The sequence below is a fragment of the Lucilia cuprina genome, chromosome 4 (assembly GCF_022045245.1).
Source record: "Lucilia cuprina isolate Lc7/37 chromosome 4, ASM2204524v1, whole genome shotgun sequence".
Taxonomy (NCBI): domain Eukaryota; kingdom Metazoa; phylum Arthropoda; class Insecta; order Diptera; family Calliphoridae; genus Lucilia; species Lucilia cuprina.
In genome coordinates, this window is record NC_060952.1 from 28,755,030 (window position 1) to 28,776,917 (window position 21,888).

The 21,888-nt window shown below is 26.9% G+C and overlaps 1 protein-coding gene across 1 annotated transcript; it reads right to left on the reverse strand.

Annotated features, from left to right (window-relative positions):
• Positions 1-1,325: 1,325 nt before the first annotated feature.
• LOC111684293 lies at positions 1,326-11,027 on the reverse strand. The gene is made up of 3 exons (XM_023446436.2): positions 10,676-11,027; positions 8,510-8,765; positions 1,326-2,961 (listed from the first exon to the last, which is right to left on the reverse strand). The coding sequence occupies exons 1-3, from the start codon at positions 10,820-10,822 to the stop codon at positions 2,660-2,662; spliced, it is 705 nt and encodes a 234-aa protein (XP_023302204.2). The 5' UTR covers positions 10,823-11,027; the 3' UTR covers positions 1,326-2,659.
• Positions 11,028-21,888: the final 10,861 nt, after the last annotated feature.

The window sequence follows — 21,888 nt, forward strand, 5'->3', positions numbered from 1 at the left end:
AGACCCACTCGCAATCACTGCTTTAAATTAATATTAAAAAATCGAGCAAATATGGAGTGCAACCAATGTGCTCGTGTTGTAAGCAAATAATATAAACAAGTTGACGTAAATATCGTCTGTATCTGTATCGTCTATAGTGTTATATTTTTATATCCACCATTAAAAAAGATACATTTAAGACCAATAAAAGTATATATATTCTAAGTCCTTATCAGATTCTAAGACGATCTAGCCATGTCCATCCGTCTGTCAGTTGAAAGCACAATAGAGTCCAAATAGAGGTAGCTAGTGAGCTAAAATTTTGCACAAATTCTTTTAGTTGATGCAGTCAATTTGATATTGAAAATGGGCAATATCGGTCCACGATTTCAGAAAATTACTTTATCACTCATAACTAACTCAAATGAGCATCGAAAGCGGTGAAATTTGGCAAAAATATGTTTCATAGGAACATAAATCTCTTTGTCAAATTTTATAAGGATAGGCCCATAACTGAGCCTACCCCCTATATAAAGACGATTTTATAATTATCGGTCCATAATTGGCCCTACCCTCCATAAACGGTCCACTTCAGACAAAGAATTTAATGTTCATAACTGCCCCTAAGAAGTACATATATATAGCAATGAAATTCGACTTAAAAAGATTTTATATATAGCTAAAATCATCCTCTTACATTTTAAAAGGATAGGTCCACAATTGGCACTACACTACACTACTCAGGAAATGACTTTCACGCTCATTAAACTTCAAGTACATCAATGGAATTCGTCATATAAATGTTTCGTATGAGCCAAAACCTTTCTACTAAATTTTATAAAGATCAGTCTAAAAATGACCCTAACCTCTTTTAAGGTCCTCTTCTGAAAATGACTTTAATGACGATAATATCAATGTTTTTAATGGTGAGTATATAAGATTCGGCCTAATATAACTCTCTTTCTTATTAAATCGAAGTATAAAAAATAATTTTTAAATCCTTTAACATTATTTTAACAACATTTTTATTCTGGCAGTACTCGTACTTAAATTACTGAAATATTAAGTGCGCATCTGGCTAGAACCATTATAGCAAACATCAATAGTTCAATGTTAGGTTTTTGCGAAAAATATTTATAAAATTTATTCAGTGTTGTAGTTTTATCTAAAGTACTATTCATTTATAGTTATCGAAAGGGAAACCCTTAAATTAAATTAAAAATTTAATTGAGAACTTAGTAAACAAGGCGTTTTGAAAAATTTTATTTTTTTTAAATGCGATTACGATTGGATAAATTTTGCTTGTTATTGATTTTATCGAAAAATATTTCAGTAAAATATACACATTTAATTTTTTTAAAGTTTTTTCTTTATTATTGCCATACAAAAAGAAGGAAAACAAGATTAACGTAAAAAGAGTAACACAACTTATAATATAAATTATTCAGATTAATGCAAAATTCTTTATATGATTTTATTTATACTCAATTTTTTTTATTATATTTTCTTATTTATATCTACTAAAAAGAAAATATTTTATTTGTCTAGTTGTCTATAGTATCAAACAAAAAGAAATACATTAAGAGGGGTTTTTAACACATTCCTGTATTTCTTAAAATGATTAGCAATTGTTATTGTAAGGATGAAGAAGCGCAAATAAGAAACGTTTGAAAGTTTAAGAAAATTTTGCAATAAATAAGTGTAGTAAGAGGAACACATAAATATGCACCTGTCTTAGTCATAAACATTTATTAGGGGTTTATAGAACAAATTTTGTATAAAATTTTGATTTATAAACCTTTGATAAAAATTTATGAATAAGACATGTCATATATAAAGAAGATAAGAAATTCAGTTTGTTGAAAAATGAAATTCAATCAAGTAGATATATCAGATTGAAGAGGTAGAGAATTCAGTATAGTTGTAATAGTTAAAGCATAAATAAATTTTAAATGAGAAAAGTACTTTAAAGTGTAAAATATGTATATTTTGTACTTTACATTTTATAGATACAAATTGTTAGATGAAAGTAATAAAATGCAGAGAAAATGTTCTAAGAAAATATCTTTGGAAGTTAATGCAGTTAGCAATTGTACGGAGAAGATATACAAATCAGTCAGTCAGTCACCAGTGTTTTAAGATTATATTGCAAATAAAATTATTTAAAAAAAAAATTGTTTTAGTGGAATCTTAAAATACTATCGATTGATTGCTAATATATTAAAAATGTTTATGTTACTTCTTAAGTTTTTGCACTTTTTTTTAAGGATAAACAAATATTTTAAAACTATTGAAAATTCATGGCTTTTTTTTGTAAAACATTTTCATTTTAAGATTGTTTCTTTTTTTTGTCTTGCAATAAATAAATAAATTACAGTTTTTTTATTTTTCACACTTTTCTTTTCATTCTTCTAAATAAATTAAATAAATAAATACATTATAAAAAAAATTATTAAATAAATTAAATCAGGATGTATTGCACTCCCAGAGGCTTTCAGATTTTAACGAAAAAAAATATATAAATAAATAAATTATTATTATTTTAACATTAAATCAACTTTGATTAGCAAACAAAACAAAGAATATTTGTAATAAAATATTCTTTGTTATAAAGGTAAAATTTGAGGGAATTATTTTTTTGTAGCTTTAAATTGGGGGTTTGGCGTTAAAAGAACCCATTTTATTGCTTGTAGGCGCTGTAGGCTAAATTTTGGGCATCACGTAACGCACGTCCATAACTGTGTTCATCGTAGTGAGCAGCATGAGGATGAGAAACAACTTCATAGTTTTCCTTCTTCTCCAACAATTTCTTCAAGCCAATGATGGAGGCCAAAAGCAAGGCAATCTTACCAATAACTAAAGCCTTGAAGGACAACAAAGCCAAGAAACCAATAGCCAAGGGTAATAAAGCAGCCATTTTCAATTTGAGGAGCAACAACAAGGGCATCAAGTACTTCTTCTTTTCCTTCTTCTTGCCACGAGCTGTAAATATATATATAAAAAAAGGAAATTATTTATAAAAGCTATTGAGATCTTAAGATTTACAAAAGAAAATCATTTTATTTAAAAAGGCGTATATAAAGGGGCAGTTTGTAAAGTTCAGTAGTCTCAAATCAATTGTTGGAAAATTTCATAAATTCCCTTTATGCCTACGTGTATTCAATAGTATTCTATTCCAAGTAATTTAATTACATAAAACTATTGCTTTAAATATAGTACTTCAAGTTTAATAAGGGCTAATAAAAATAGCAAAATATTTGCCAATTATTTTATGTGCATATGTTCTACCAAAAGATTCGCAATAGTGATTATGTTGAAGAATCAGATAAGATATGTCTTCTTTAATATGCTGTTGTAGGGTTTAAAAACAAAAGAAAAAATATATATTTAGTTTCAGTGTATTCAGTTAAATGCTAAAAAATATTAGCTACATGATCCTCTAATTTTATTCTGGTTAGAAGCGTTCTCTTTCTGATCGATTATTTAGAAAATTAATAATGAACGTATTTGAAAAATCTTTTAGCTAAAGTGTGTATTCAAAAAATCCTATTAAATATTTGTTAGTTTTTCCGATCACTGTTCTACACAATTAAGACAACGCTGCGTTGTTAAACACTTTGGTGTCAATACGGTATTTCTTTTTCCCTCTGTGTTATGCAAAGGTACTACTTTCTTGTTTTAAGGACGTTCGACAAAGAGTCAATGCATCCGAAAAATACATTGGTTTCCACTAACCTCTAACGACCTGAATGTTTATATTTTTATTTGTTTTTATATTTTTTTGTCCTATATTTACTCTTTGTAAAAGAGGGTGAAGATAATCGCGTTACCTAACCAAAACAAAATGTTCCCTTTGTAAGCCAGAGAGAGGATACTTCAAAATCTTCGTTATTTATGTGACGATTGACTTCCTCTTTGGACAAGCATATATTCCAATAGCCAGTCACCTATAGAGTTGGTTGATTACACAAAGTATTTCATTTCATGAACAATTACAATTACTTGTAATGTGTAATTGGGATTACTCAATAACTGGTAATGGTAATTGATATTTTTCAAAATTACAATTGTAATGTCTAATTTACCAATATTCAATTAACCAGAACAACTACTTGTATTTATAATTGATGTTTTGCCAATTACAATTATATGTAATTAAAGTTTGCCAATTACAATTACATGTAATTAAAGTTTTCCAATCCAATCATCCAATCATCCGCCATGTTTGCTAGAGGTAACCTTAATGGTAGATAAAATAGGTAGTTGGGGACTGTCTGACAGAACTGCTGGGATAATTGCATTAGTTTTTCCATATCACAGATCTACGTATATGTATACTAATATCAACCTGCGAGAATCGTTACGATGAATCACAGTAAAGTGAGATGCTATATTCTATTTCTATTACTATGATATTTACTATCTAAACAATTGCCACCTAAAATCTTATAAAATATTTCAACAATTTCGTAATCAATTCTAATTTCTCTTATCAAAATTCCATAAAATATATTTAGCACACTTTCACAAATCATTAAAAACGATCAAAAATATTTTCCAATAAATTAAAGCAAAAAAAATGGTTCTTCCATATTCGCCAAACAAGTCCTCTATTTCAATAAATCATGAACGTGATCATTATTTTTATTATTATCGTCGTCATCATAATTAAGAATGCCATTCAAGTTTTAAATTGGCACACATATAAGTTATATGCGTAAAATAGACTTAGTTAGTAACCGTTTTAGAAATCAATGATAAACAAATAAAAAGCAAATATGACTTAATAGCAGAAATTAATATTCAAAAAAATATTTGCAAAAGAAATAAATGTGCTATGAGAATGTACATACATTAGAGTGTCCCGAGGAACAGCCTTTTTTTAAGAATTTCATGTAGGAATACCTCTCAATCGATGAGTATTAATGTACTGAACACAAAAAAAGAATAAAAAATATTCTTTTAATGCTCCTTATTTCCCTTCCAGCGTTTGAAAATTCTGACCTGAAAAAAGTGCTCCACGGGACATCCTAATATAAATGTTTTATTATTTTTTTAACTTTTACACTTAACGTAACCATGCGTATTTCTGGGAATCTGTCCTTTTCACAAGAGGTATTAGTGATGTCCTTGTCAAGTTGATCAGGTGAAAAATTTTTAAAGCCACTTAAGAACCCATTTATTTAAACTACATAACAACACCAACAAATAAAATTGTTGCTTTAATAAATTATTTGTCAATTTACGCTTTCAATAAATATAAATTCAATATAGTAAAGCATATACTCATTCATTCATTTAGTTAACATGCTAAACCATACGAAACCATCACTTTTCTGCAGATAAATATATACGTATTATTATAAAAAAAACTGTTATATTTGTTTTATTAAGTAGATATGTCTAAAAATGTGAAAAATTCAGTTTAGCTTTTTGTTGAGAAAGTTTTCTCTATAAATAGTAAACACAATTTAATACTGTTAGCGAAAATAAATTACCCTAATTTGTATTATTTACACAAATAGTTAACAAGAATTTTTAAATTTTTAAGTTGAATCCAAGTAGAAAATAAAGGGAGAGAAGGTTGTTGGTAGAAAACAAAATTAAATACTTCTATAGTTATGAATCTAGTAGTTTTGAATAAAGATTACAAATTAGACCTTTAAGCAACATTTACAATGGTTGCAAATTGGTTTCTTTCATCACTTTCTTGTTTCCATCTCATTCTTGTTACAAAAATTTAACTCAAGTTGTATGAAAGATTAAAAATTTTGTTTCATTTAATATGAACATTTAAGTTTATATTAAATAAGTTTTAAACACAGAAATGTTTAATATAAATTGTCCGAAATATTAGAGTAAAATTTTATAAGAACAATAAAAAAGTGAAGAAAATAAATGTTTGGATATCCGATTAAAAATCGATGCCACTTCACTTTCAATTATTAACAAACACGATTGAAGTATGTATATGATTACAGGTTAGATTACCTGTGATATGTTAGGTAATCATTCAGCTTTTTTTACTACAAATATGGAATAAAAGCTAAATTCGATCTTCTAATTAAGTGCCATTTCCCAAGAATTATTTTTCACACTCAACTTTCCTATTTTCTAAAAATTCAACAGTGGTGCAATAAGAGTTGCTCGGTGTGAAGTTTGTATTTTCATATTAAATTTTTCAATCTTATTATTGAAGTTTTTGATGTAAAATGCAACAAAACAAAATTTCCAAAACTTTCGTTAAAGTTTTAAAAGTAAATTACACAATTTTCAAACAAACTAAATTCTTATGTACTCAATGAAACTAAATTTAGAATATGTAAAGTCATTTGCTGTTGAAGCACTCAAAATTAAATCGAATTAACTATAATTATTGGAATTGTTGTTAACCAAAATATTGGCAATATTTTGCTGTAAATAATTTAATTTTTAAGAAAATTTCTAAATGGCTTTTTGTTACGTAAATAAAATTAAATAATTAAAACAAATATCAAGGTTTTATCAAAAATTACAAAAAATTGTTCTAAAATTATTATATAATATGTTACGTTGTTTTACACATTTTACGCAAGCTCAATCAAACCATAATATTTTTAAATAATAAATTTTTTATAAAATGTTTTAAAAAGCTATGGAGTTTTGTGTATTTATTTTTACAAGATGTAAAAATTTTAAAGAATTGCTAAAAGACTGTATTTTAATGATGGTCAATATTTTCTTAGTTAGTTTGAAAGGAGGATGTATTTACATCAAATCCGAAGAAATACACCTAGGCCTCTATCGAGCATATTGTGCGCTCCTTAACCAGTGTCTCAGGTGGAAATCAAACCCACCACCTCCGGTCTACCTGTCTGTTCTTTATTTTACATAATTTACAAAATGTCTATAAGTAAAATTTACATAGTATACACTAAGTTTTTATTTATGGCATATTTTTATTTTAACCTTTACATGATGTAAAATATGTAAAGAATTGCTAAAAATTGTTTTTTAATAATCTAAGTTTCATGAAGTATTTATTTTAATTTCTATATCTTTCACATTCACCAAGTCAAAAATTTTAAATTTACATTGATTTTTTTTTAATTTTACATGATGTAAAATATGTAAAGAATTGCTAAAAATCTTGTTTTCAATAATTTACTTTACTTCACATTACGTTATCAAATGTCAAAAGTTTTTCAACAAAAATATGCTTAATTTAAAAAACATATGAATTTTTCTATTCTTTACAAAATATACAAATTTTACATCGTGTCAAAAATGTAAAATAATTAGAGTTTTAAGAGGGGTAAAAACATTTATATATTTTTTCAAATTGTTGCATTTAAACCAGTTTAAATACATATTTTATGTAATGTTAACAGTTTAAATAAATTTATTTTATTTATTTTAAATATTTTGTGTGTAAAATTTTTAATTTCGTCTATTTAAAATAGTACTCTAATTTTTGCCATATTTGACATGATGTCAAAAATGTAAAATAAGGCCTAAAATGATTAAATTTTTTTTTAAAATTATGAAATTTATGTAAATAATACTAAATTTGTATGTATTTTTTGCCTAAAGGCCTGTTGTTGTTGAATCTTGAGAAAATATGAAAATATTTATTATTAATTTTTTTGCTTTGCTTTTGAAGTAACATCATTTTGAAGTAAAGTCAAGCATAATGTAATATAAATGCAAATTACTTATATTTTTTTAAAAACAAGTAAATGTTTTTAAACAACATGTGTGTAAAGAAATAGTCCATATTTTGTCTGTAGACACTTTTTGTATCTTACCATGGCTACAAAAATCACTTTAATGATTTTCATATCAGACATTAATAGCGTCATATGTTTTATCTAAACATAAAATTTTTCTTTGCCAACCATACTTTTACTTTAAATGGTGTCATTTTAATTTTTTAGCTCTTCTTGAGTCTTTCTATAAATATGTGTAAACTATACTTTTAATTGGAAATAACTCTAATTAAAAAAAAAAAAATTAGAAGAAAAACAAAAACCAGAACTGATGAAAGCGTTTCATTTATATGTATGTTTTTTTTCTCCTGACAGTTTTTGTAATATGTAACTTGTTCGGATGAAAGCAAAGAAAAAATATCCATTTATCCGTTACACTGACCTCAAAATCACTACAACAAACAAGAGGCTGCTGTTGCTGCAACAACAGCAAATGAAAAAAAAACATCAAGCTTTATTCATAACATATTTCAAAAAGCTGTTTAAAAGACCCACAAATATACATAAAAACAGGATTTTTGTTGTCTGTATGAAATGTTTTTTAACCTACATTAACAACAGCACATTGGCATGGTTAAATCTACCACCAAAATAAACAAACAAATTTCTGTTATACTCTTGGTAAACATCTCTGACTCTCTCTCTATCTTTCTCTGTATCTTCCTGCCACATATTGTCAACATATTTTCTGTTTAAATTATCTTCTTAATAATTCATAACTCTGGGGTATTTTAAATTTAAATTATTTAAAATAAATATGATTATTACAATTCAGTACTTACATTCTTCTAAGGCACGTTGCATATCCTCTACGGAATCTTTAGGTACTTTGAATTGTAAAGTATGGGTGCCAAAGAAACGTGCAATACGTTCAACCAACAATGAATCGACTTCAGTTTCACGTGCTTCATTTTCTTCGGGCAAAACAATGTCATTGAGTGAACGTCCAACGGGTATATCATCAGTTTTCACCAGGGAAATGCCGTCAGTCAATTTAACATCACCGTTTTCGCTATCGAAGTAATGTAGAGCACGTTCCTAGTAAAAAATAAAAAAAGAAATAAATTAAAAATTAATTTTAAATAAAGCTGTTTTTAATAGTGTTTTTTTGTATAGTTAGTTAAAGTATATTAAATACATGGAAAAAATCTTTTGGGTATTAGAAAATAAGTTTAATTAATCAATTATTTTATTCAGAAAAATTAAAAATAAAACTGAATAATGGTTTTAAAAATTTTACAACGTGTCTATATTTTTTTTTACTTTACATAATTAAGAAAATATGTATTATGTAAATTACATATATATAGTTTTTCTTTAATGTATATTTTTATGGATAAACATTTTTTTACATAATTGTTTTAAATATTAAAAGGCATATGAAGAAAATAATCAAAAAATGTATGCTTTTAAAATATTATATATTATTAATATGATATTTAGTACATTGTTTACATCACATCAAGTATGAAAATAATTTCAATATCATATTGAAATCAGTTTTATTACTTGGTAACTAATAATTCACATATAAAATGTAGTATTTGAATTGTTTACATAATGTCAATAATGTAAATACCAAATCACTGTACTTGTTAACTAATAATTCATATTTAAAATGTAGCATTTGAATTGTTTACATAATTTCAATAATGTAAATACAGCACACAAAGCTTATAAGCATTAGAAAGTATTATTTTGTATATTTTACGTCATGTAGAACGTGTCATGTATGTAGAAGTCTTGAAAGAAAGAAAGTCTTGTTAAATAGTTTACATCATGTCAAATATGTAAATATTGCAAAAAAAATATATAATTGAAGTGCTAACTATTTTATACAAACATATTTACATTGTTTACATCATGAAAAAAATGTAAAAATTGTAGAAAAATGTGTATAGAACCAATATATACATTCCATCATATTATGTTCATAATGTATTTTAAATTATTGTTTTATTTACATTTTTACATCATGTCAAGTGTGTTAAAAATCCAGAAATTATGTAAATTATATAATTTATAATTAACATTTTTTACATAGCGTCAAATATGTAAATTTTGGTAACATATAAAATTTAATAAATATTTTAAAAATATATTTTATTTCATACTTTACATAATGTAAACTAATAGAAAAATTGCATATTAATATATTTATTTAGTTTATTATATATAAATATTTTTTGTTTTATTTTATAAATTACTTTCTTTAAATAAATTCATACTTTGCTACATTAAAAATGTAAAAAAGTAGAAGCTACTCCTTTTTAGCATTGAGTTGAAATTTGAAAAATTTCTCACGTCCGCAATTCAAAGTGCACTTCACATCAATATACATAGACTGAAGGTTAAATAGAAAATAACCAAAGAGGGAAAATTCCAGTAAATTTAAAAGTTTCATACAGTTTTCAATTAAACTTTTCTAAAAGTTTAAATTTAGGCAATTTTAAATCCTTTCAAAAGTTTTAAACTATTTCACATATATTTGTATATTTTTTCATTACGAATTCTTTAGCAATAAAACTTCAACCTCTTTATTAAACTAAAATAAATGGCTACTTAATATGAAATTTTAAATTCTTTATTTATTTACATTTTTACCATAAAAATTATTTTACACTTCCAAAGATATACACATTCGTTAAACTTTAAAAATTTCTTTACAACTTTCTTAACAACAGTTTGTAAAAGTTGTCTATAAAGTTTTTTTTTTTTTTTTAAATAAATTAGCACTTTTTATTAAACACCATAAAAATAAAAACATCAAAAAATAAATCCTGTTGATGTTAATGCCAAGAATTTGTTTCATTTGCACAATTGTCCTTATAATATTCAATTTGTTTTATTAAATATTTTTAACAATTTTATATTTATTTTAGATTTTAGTTTTGTTTAAAATTTTAATTATTTTTTCTGTGGCATTTGTCTCTTAGTAACCTTCTTACCTTTAAACATAAAACCACAGAACGATCACCACAATCTTTGACCATTCTTAAGGCACTTGTCAAAAGACTATCAGCTTCGGTGGCTTGATGACTGGCAGCAGCAGCAGATGTTGCCACTAGGGCAAATAAACACACAAACTTAAACATGATATAATTTTAATAATTTTTTGTTTTTACGTAAATTTAATTTATTAATCCAAAAAATATCCTTTTGTTTCTTTGGCACAAGGTTCTTTTGTTTGTTTGTTTGTTTTTATTTTTTCTTTTATTTTTTATTCCACTTGAATAGTCAGACCACTTCAAAACGATCGATTGATCGGTCAGAAGGCAACCGGTAAACTGTGACTAGAAGACGCTCGTTGATCGAGTTTTATTCCCGACTTACAACTAAAATCATCATACGCACTACAAAAACAAAACAAAATGAAACAGAAAAGCATACAGCTAATAGCAAAAGCGCATGCGCAACACAAGAGCCAAAACCAAAAGTCACAGTCACAGCCACAAAGCCAATTCAAGAGTCAAGTTGAGCAACATTAAAAAAAGAAACACACACAAAATAATAATATGTTGTTGCTGCTGCTGATATTTTTGTTGTCATTCGTATATGCAGACACTTTTTGTTATTAAACGAACATAAAACACCAACAACAATAATAGCAAATTGTACTATGTAAAAATGAGCTTTAAGTTTAAATAGTTAGACGAGTACTCATAGGAATTGTTTTCATAGATGTTGTTGTTGTTTTTTATTTCTCACTGAGAAAGCGAAAAATGTTAACAGCAACTAGAAATATTGTTTGTTTGCTGTAGTAATAATACCAAAAACAATCAAATACTTGCTGTTTGCTGCTGTTTGCTGCTGTTACTTTTGCTTATTCTGCTTCTGTTAACTCTTATACTTCTTCTTCTGCTTTAAGTCATGAAAAAGATAGCTCTTCTGCCACTTTTGTTTTTGTTATACCCTACAAATGTACAATAAGGGGAATGGGTACATATTATGTGTTTGTAATGACATTTGTATCGCACAATAATAAGCTCTTAAGAAAATATGAAAGATGCTATTAAAATAACCTAGAGATATAACCGGTATACTAAAGGACGAATTCATCCATAAGATCAATAAGAAAACTTTCATGCATAACCATTCAACACTGCACACTTCACACTTATCCGACAAAGTCATAAGAGAACAATATACGACAGACCCACTCTAGGTATATAGGCGAATAAATTCCGTATACCCCTACATTCACCCTGTATCATATACATTTAAAACCAACTCATTTCCAACGCTTTGTGCCAGAGTCACTGCTCTGTGCGGCTCATTGTTGTCATTCGGCAACAGCACCAAACTTATCCCGAAACATAGATTTCACATATAAGAGAGACACTTTATGGATCCCAAAGATCAGGGCCTTTCATCAGGGTAACATGACTCGGAGAAGAGTTAGAAGGGAATACAATTTTTCGATCCCATAAAGTGTATATGTTCTGGATTCTTAACATTGAAGGAATCCAGATCTTCAATATTTTTTTCGGAAGTGAAGTTTCTTTTTTAAAATCAGCGAACTCCGTCCATAAATATCAGAGATATAAGCTCTACATATGTGATAAAAATTACAATATTTTGAATGCTTTGACAAAAAACCAATAATATTGCTTATTGGAAAAAATTGTGTGTTTTATTTATTGTAGGGTATCTTACAGTCTAGCACCATTGACTATAATTTCCTGTTTATTTAGCTTTGTTTTTTTTTTTTTTGCTGCTATAACATAATTCATTGGCTCAATTCAATGTATATAATACTCATCATTTACATTTTTACGAGTACGTTTTAAATTGTTGTTGTAGAAAAACGAGTAAAATTATTTTAATTGTTGTTTGCTTTAGAGTAAAAATATTTATTTATACATATATTTTTAGTGTTTATTTGTTTATAACATTTTTGTACCAAAACTCAAGCTTAGAATTTAAATCAGTTGCATTTTTCATTCAAGACTTTTTTCCAAAAAAATATTTAATTGGATAAGTGAAAAGTTTTTTTCTGATAATTAATTTACAGAATAGGAATTTGTCAATAATTTATTTTTCCTTCTTTAGCAATCTCTTTATGTATTAAACATACATATATACATATCTGTGTATATGTTATTTTAGATTTAATTTATTTTGCAAAATAATAACCACTTACTTTTCATTGACTACTACTTACCGTCTGCACTACTTTTTAATACTTTTATAATGACTTACATATAATTAGATACTTATTTATGTACTTTGTTTTGAGATTTCCGTTAGTTTGTGTGAGCATTTTTTTAAGATAAAGTAACGTTTAACTCTTTATTTGTAAGTACTGATTTAAGTAGTGCTTTGTAAGCAAGCATGGCTTTACCGTGTCAAAGTAATGAGGTAAAATGCTAATGAGGAATTAGTGCAAAGCCAAAAACCAAAAAAATATTTTTATTTCTTATAATATAACATTTTTTAAAACGCCTACGAAATTATTTATTCTCTTAACCAATAACAAAATCCAATTCAAATTTGTTTGTCAATCTATCGAATAAACTACTAGTGTTTGTTTGCTCGTTAAGTATTTCTTTTTTTGCTTTTACTATTCAAAACCAAAGCAATATTTTATTGCTCATTTTTTCCCCTTCCACAACTTTCATTGTGTATATTAAAATGTTATAAAAATAACTATTGATTTTGAATTAAATTTTTAATTTGCACAAATTGATAACGGGGTTTTTTATTTGGAATATATAAGCATACAGCACATCGGGGCGTATAATAAATATTAATAATTGAAAATTATCTAATACAGTAGGGTGGGGCAGATATTGTTGGAATTTGTATAGAAAAATTAAAAATATTTGGTTTTATTGAAAAAAAAATATTATTTTCCTGATTTCCAAATTAATTATAGAAATAGGAAAATGATATCAATCAATTTGTGTTAACAAGTTAATAATGCATTTCACACATAAGGAAGAAAAAAAAAGTAATTTATATGTAAAATGAGAGTCTTTAATTGAAATTTCGTTTTTATTACTTCAATAAATACACTTGTCTAAAGAAAACAGCATGTCATTTATCAATCAATAGTTGGAAAGAAAAACCTATTAAATTGCAAGTATGTTTTTTAAGGTACAAAATCATGACACTATGGGGAGTAGTCAGTCAAACAGTAAATTTATTAAGTAAATTTAATTTTGAGTGATGGAAATGAAGTGTAACTCAAGTATGCTATAGAAAAATTTAAAATATAAGTATGATAGTCGAATTTCCTATACATTACGATAATCTCAAAATTTTTGCTTATATCGACGTCTTAACACTACAAAATTATAAGAATACAGAGAAAACTTTCAATGTTCTAGGAAACTTTTTCATATCAAAAGCATATTGATATACAGAAAAGTAAGTTTTATAATTTTGAATGTAAAAATAGGGTCTATATATGTCGATCCATACAGAAGTTATAAGCAAAAATGTATATAGAGTTTATATTATATACTATAGGTAATGGTATAAAAATTAATTATATTTTAAGAGCCTAAAATTTCACAGTACAATATTTCCAAATTTTGTTAATGAGTATTGTAGGTAACATACACTACTTAGTAATGGAAACGTTGCTAGATATTCCACCCATTGAAACAGCATTGAGGCAGCGCTTACAGCCGAGCGGCTGTTTAATTTAGGTGAACTGGCCAAAAGCGGTTATAGGACACGTTATCAATGTATACTGGACACATTGGATGGTTATACACAATCATCAGATGTGCCTGATCGAATACCAGACACAGAATATGTTGATCCCAGATAGAATGTCTTGGTCAAGCGGAACATTAGAGCAAATATCAGTAGGAATCCGTTGTTACACGGGGATTGGGGAATTAAGTGGGTTTGGGATTCTATATTGAAGATCCAGAAGCAGAAATATATCACCGTTTATCAAATCATAACATAAGCTTTCAGGCAGAAGTACGAGCAATAACGGAATGCGTAAATTGGATTAGAATAAATATATTTACCGACAGCCAGAAGGCAATTAGCGCTATGTCAGGAGATAGAACTAAATCTAAGCCTGTATTGGATTGTAAGAAAGCTTTAACTGAATACTCTCACATCATATGGGTACCAGCCCACTCGGGAGTAGTCGGTAACAAAAGAGCGAATGTAATAGCTTTAATGGGAAGGGAGCTTGAGACAGTTAACCTGACAAACGCAAAACCATTCGAGGCAACAAAGGTGAACAAAAAAATATGGGTGAGAGAATCCCATAAGACTTCTTGGAATAATGAAACAGTGGGTTGAAGCACGAAAATCTTATGGGGTGACCCTGATGAGAGCAAGACGAAAAATCTCCTGAAAATGAGCAAGTCTGAAGTTAGTATGGTGGTATATTTTTGAGTGGACACATAGGATCACGAGCACATTTATGCAAAATTGGACGTGTGGATTCAGACGTATGTAGAGCATGCGGAGAGGACAGTGAAACTCTGGAGCACTTTCTTTGCCACTGTCAGGCATTCGTCGAAGTTAGATCCAAGTATCTTGGAAGTGATGTTATTCCCGAAATAACATTCCTAACTAACACTGATTGGAAGATTCTTAGGAATTACGTTCAGTTTCTGAACACTGTAAAATAATTCATTCAGTTACCTGTTTTTTTTTTTTTTTTTTTTTCTCATGATAAGGAGTTCACAACAGGCCCGATTGCGGCCTAGGTGTATTTCTTCGAATTTGGTGTAAAATACATCCTCCTATCAACCTAACCTAACCAATAATGAGTGTTTGTTATGAACAAGATTAATCAATAGGATTTGTAGCCTATTAATAGCGTATGTCTAGTAGGGAATTCTAGATAGAATGATAAAATAACTTATTAATGAGGCATGAAAGTAAGAGATATGTACTTTAAATTAGAATCAATTCAAAGACAAGTAATCCGTATTAAAATTGTTTGCAAGATCTTAGTATATTACAAAAACTCAATCTTAGATATACATATGTACGTATTAATGTTATGTTACAAAACAATGACCTAAACCATTAATTTCGCTTAAAAATATCTAGGAAAAGTAAGTAAGAAAAACAAATTGTCATAAAGAGAAATGGCAAAAACAAGCGTAAATTGTTGACGCACATGATTAAGTATTGCAGACACGTGATAAATGAATATGCCTTTATACACATACGTGCGTACTTATAAGACGAATACTTTGTACATACATACATATGTATTAATCAACGTATGTACTAACGTTTCAATATTGTCTTTTTTGTGTCTTCAAGTTTTCACGTACTATACATATGTATGTGTGGTTGTGTTGAAAACACTCGAGTACTGGTATCTGGTATTTTACACATGAGTCTTAAGACTACTCAATATGTTAGGAATTGGGTGGAGTAATTTTGTTTGGTGTATATGTTTTCATGTTTCATCATTGCAAACACATAAAATCAACTAAAAGTGTATTTCCTCTCTTAATAGATGTATGTACTTGTATTTAATAATGCGTATGAAAATAATAGGGAGATACCAATTTTTGGGAGATTCTCAGTTCTAGTTTGTATGATCTATTCTAAAAGTACCATTTAATTTCGAAAAGAGTAGCTAGCAAAACCACACTTTTTTGTATTTATTTATAAATTTGTATCTTTATAGACTCTGTTTATTGGGCCTTTAAAAAGTAGGCTTAAAATCTCCCCTAATGTAGATTATAATTAAATCAAGGCCGTTAATGTTTCCTTTCATTTTTCAATATTACGGAATATATAAAAATAATTATTTGAAGAAAGAAAAGTTTCCTTCTTTAAATTTTGAATTTGGTCCTATGTAGTGCTTGGTATTCGAGTTTTAAAAAATAATCTTTACTTATCCGGTAAGTAGGCAAGTAATATTGGAGATATTTTTCATACTACTAAAAATTCCTCCTCAGTAGATTCATATACATAACCAAAACTACACCTTATATTAAAATATGTATTATGGTTTTCGGTTCAGTCGTTTAGGTCGCGAATCCGCCAATTTTTCCGAACTTTAATTTTTATTTGAATGTAATTTATGTATGAAAAATTTCAATAATCTAGTAGTTTCCAAGATATATAAAATTTTGTATTTATTTCATATGCCAAGCCCTCATTGAAAGTCTATCCATGATTCTTTAAATGTTCACATGATACTCAATATTCTTCATGTAAAATTTTAAATATTCTATTAATTCAAATTGTTCTATTTAATTTATATGGGAGCTCAAGCCCTCTCCAGATAAAAGTTAGCCCTTTTTCTCAAAAATTTTCAAAATCGTATTAAAGTTCTTCGTGAAAATTTGGAATAATCTTGTTCTATTTGTTTCCCAGCTAAACGAATTTTTATATTAAATTCATAACGGAGATATCGCTCCCCTCATTGGTAGTTCGCCAATTTATTACACAACCTTTTAACCTGGGTATTAAAGTTCTTGAAGATTCTTGTTCTATTTGTTTCCCAGATAAACAAATTTTTTTACGTAATTCATAACCCATATGAGTGAGTGCCGCTCCCCTCATTTGCATTCCGCCAATTTATAATCCAAAATTTTCTTCGTTTAAAATGTTGAGATTATAATAAAGTTCTTGGAACAAAATGTTGAGATTATAGTTTTAATAGTTTCCAAGATAAATGAATTTTTGTATTTTATTTACATGGGAAGTGCCACGCCCCCTAGTGTTAGTACGCCTAATATTTGTCCTAAATAATCAAATTTTAATATTTTTTAATATGGGCGTGGCTCCTGCCCCACTTAAAATTTCAAAATAAAAAATAGCTTATAACATCTTCCAGATGTAAAGGAATATATTGTAATTTAGGGATTACATAATTAAGGTAAAAATTAGTGTAAGCTCCTTGTGAAACCTTTATATAACTATTAAGATAAATAATGACCATAAGAAATTCTCTTTCGATACCAAAACATTTTCTCTAAAACCAATCATTATCTGAACCACATTTTTTTAAACCATTATTGTGATCGTACCCTCCTAATATTCAGATATCAACATTTTATGCGTTATTTGGTGTTTGTTTGCTTCTTTTTTTTTGTAGAAATTTATGACGACAAGTCAATTTTACATTGTATTGACAGTTTGTCGTTTTAAAATAACAATAACATTTAAAACAGCAGCAGCAACAAAACCAATAATATTAATATGCTTTTCAAACAATTAAATGTGGACAAATATAAATTTTTATATATCCGTCCGTCTGGTATAACTAACTGAACAAATAATTACTCACTCGTACACAAAGAAGTGAATAAATATATTTAAATTAACAAATGAATGATGGTTGAATGTGTTAAATGTTAAATTAGAGTAAAATAGAAAATTAACTAGTTTAACAGTGATATCAATAAATATGCTTTTAATTTAAAATTTCACTTTTTTTCTATTAAATAGTTTACACAATATTTATATTTCATTTTAATTTCATATTAAAGAAAAACGCTATTATTATTGTAGCTATAAAGTCAATTAAAAAAAATATATATTAAAATTATACTGATGTTTCCTTGGTAGCCAACCTATTTTAAGGACTTATACTGTATAAATGGCAAAAAAGTGTCCATTTCCTATACCCTTGTCAAAAAAAAATTATTTTCTGTTTTTTTTTGCCAAAAATTACCAGCTGCGCAATTTTAAGAAATAAATGTCAGTGACACATTTGAAATTGTTATAAGTAAATACACCATATATTGCAATTGACAGAGGTTAATATAACATGTTCGTTTATTGCTCATAAGGCAACAATTTTATACTGTTCAACAGTATTTGTAATCTTTTTAAAACAAAAAAATGTTGCTTTATTGAATTTTAAGACTTAAAAGTCATATACAAATATTACACAATTTTCTGGAATATTATAAAAAAATCTGGATGATTTTAAGTTTAACACTTTTAAATTCTATAAAAATTTGTATATTAATGTAAATTTAAATTATATTACATTAATGTAGAAATATAATATTTACAAACATTTTGAAATAATTATGCTCATTTGGGCACCCTACATTTAAAAGGTAGATCTATTCAGCTTTATAAATATTATCTAAATTATATAAATTACCATAATTATCATATTTCAAATTCAAACTCTTTTTCATTGTGATGCAGTTTTAATTCAACAATTTAAAACTTTTATCTCAATATTAATTTAAAACTAAGTGACCATTTTCTTTTGATTGTCATGGCATTTATGGGTAGTTAGTAGACATTTATTTTTACAATTTGTAATAATCATTATTTATAAGCATTTGTGATAAATCAATAGAGTGGAATAATAATCGTTTTAATTTTTAATATCATAATGATTTTTTGAACACAATTTAAATATTTAAAATCGAAAATCAAGTGCCGCATTTTTTGAGACCAATGTCTTCCGTTCGGGATGAAATTTAGACGTGGAACTAAAGACTGCACTGCGTTTTAGTTTAGCTTTATATTTTTGTCGTCTTGTGTAGGTCTTTAATATGTATACACGGTTGTTAGATCATACAATATTGTCAGAAATTTTTTTCAGAAAATGTCTAACAACCATTTCATCTTACAATGTTTGTCTTGCAGGATTTAAAGCAAAAAATTAAGTTTTCACGGTCGTTTGATCTTCTCTGAAAATGTTTTGCCAACGTTGTAAGATCTGACAGCCGTTTATACGTAGAGATTACTGTTTAAATGTATTTTAAAATGCAAAATAATAAATAAATTAAATATTGCTCATTTACTACAAGACTTGCATAATCTAAATTAGTCAAAAACTTAAATAAGAATATATGAATACCCTGGGTGCTTCGCTACCCTAACTTAAATACATACAAAATTTTGTTTACTTTTATAGAAAATTAAAATTTAATATACGTTCAATATCACGTGATTATATTCGCACTCAGTAAGAAGTTTGTATTTTTAGTTTCATTCATTTAGCTACTATTTGAAAAAAGTACTATAAAATCAATCAAAAATTGTATGTTTCTGTGTTCAATATTATATACACTTCAAAAAATATAATTTTATGAATGAAAAAGTACCTTTCCCAATAAATTTTCATATAATAAGAACCGTGTGTTCGGGTTAACCATTATAAAAAATATAATAGGTACTATTTGAAGAATAGAAAAGTACTAAATAGTTCCTGCTTACAAAATATTATTCAGTCAAGACCAAAATAAAAAAAAGTACCTTTTATGATACAAAAAGTACTAAAAAGTTCTCTCTTAAAAAATCTTATTCAATGACGACTACGTATGTTTAATAATCATGTGTTTTGAATTCATATTTAAGTACATACAAAGAGTATCATTTGAAGAAAGAAAAAGTACCAAAAGTAGAATATATTTAACCTAAGCGCAAAGTACTAATAAAGAAAACAATTTTCCCCTTTCAGCTTAAAAATATACTTTTCGAGGACTAAGTTTAAAAACATTCCGTTTTTAAATCTATATATCACAGATTCAAATCTGTATTCATTAGTACTCGAATACCAAAATGATGTTGGTATATTTTGTGTGAGTAAATAAACTACTTTTTCAAATAAAAAAAATTGATTCAATAAGTTTGAATAATATTAAATTTTCCGTTTTCCCCTTTTTGGTACTTTTTTCCCCAGTGAAGTGCAAAAATTTTATTACAATATATATTACAGTGTTAGTCCGTAATTTAATAGGAATAATTCAATAAATTGTAAAAGTTTTCTTAATGTCTAATGTCTGTTCTAATAATATTAACATTAATAAATAAATTACATATTTATTAATTAACTCCAAAATAAAATTCCAGTACAAAACATAAACCTTAAATTTAAAATAAAATTGGATAATTTTCGCTTTTTTGAAAATTAATAAACAACACTTCCACAGAAGGTAAAAAAATTCACTTGGTGCTACTTTTGAAGTGGTGATAAATGTTATTCTTTTGTAAGTACTTCGTTTTCTTTTTGCTGGGTTATTCTTAATACCTTTTATAAACAATGGTAAGTATAAGCAATGTGTCAATTTTCGTTTAGCTACATAAAATTCCGCAGCAAACCGCTTATTTTCCTGGACTAACTTGTATAAACAAAATTTTCTCTTTATTGATATTTTCATATTCAGATGTATAAAAAATTTTTTTCATGGGATTATCGTTAAATAAGTATTAATAATTTATTTGTTTTTTTTTTTCTACAGATGATATATGATGATATGATCTTCTTCTGCTTTTATTTTTTAATGTAAAAAATTTAATAATTTTATTTTTCTCTCTTTCCAGAAATCGTCAACAATTCATGGTGAGTACAATATTGAATAATTTGAAAGAGGAAATTCAATGATATGTGTATTCAAATAACTCGTAAACAAGAAAATCAAATAAACAAACCACATTTGACCGTAAATAAATCGGATATTAAAATGAAAACCAACAAACCGAATTGTATAAAAGTAAAGAATGAAAAATAATGCAAAAATTTCCCTTAATTTTGTACTATTTTCGCCTTTGGTACTTGCTGTAGTACGTATGTACGTAAGAAATAATAAGAATGGTAAAAAAATGTTGTGATAATAATACACATATATTTATATTATAACGGTTAAAACTAGTGACGTACAGTGGGCCACTAGTGAATACTCTGCCTTCAAACTACATAAATGGGTAGGGTATATCGGTATCTTTTAGCTTACGAGATATTAGAATTTAAAAACAAATTTTCAAAATATTTACTTTTTTATACCAGTTTCTTAAAAGGAACGGATCCATATATTACCCGATTTTCTCAAAAATATTAATATACATCTTTGTTTTTGCTAAAATTCAACGTAAATCTGAAGGTCGACAGAACACGTATTTTACAGATGTGAAGGATGTGAAAATGCATTGATTGAGTGTTGTCAACCCCTTCAGAACAAGAAAAAACTTTTAAAGGTTGCAGATATTTTCAATTTTATACCACTGTATGGCCGTTGTAGTCACCATAACTTGTAATATGCCATTTTTTTAAGAAATAATCTAATTTCCTTAAAAGTCCCATTGCATATAAAGCACAGTCACGTAATGAAAGAAATTTTGTTTTGGCTTTTATTTTTCGTCATGAACTTATGAATAATGTTTTTGTTATTGTTAATATAATTTTTTTTTATATTTGATTTTTCTTTAGCACAAAAATTTAACTACAAGCGAAAATAATATTTTG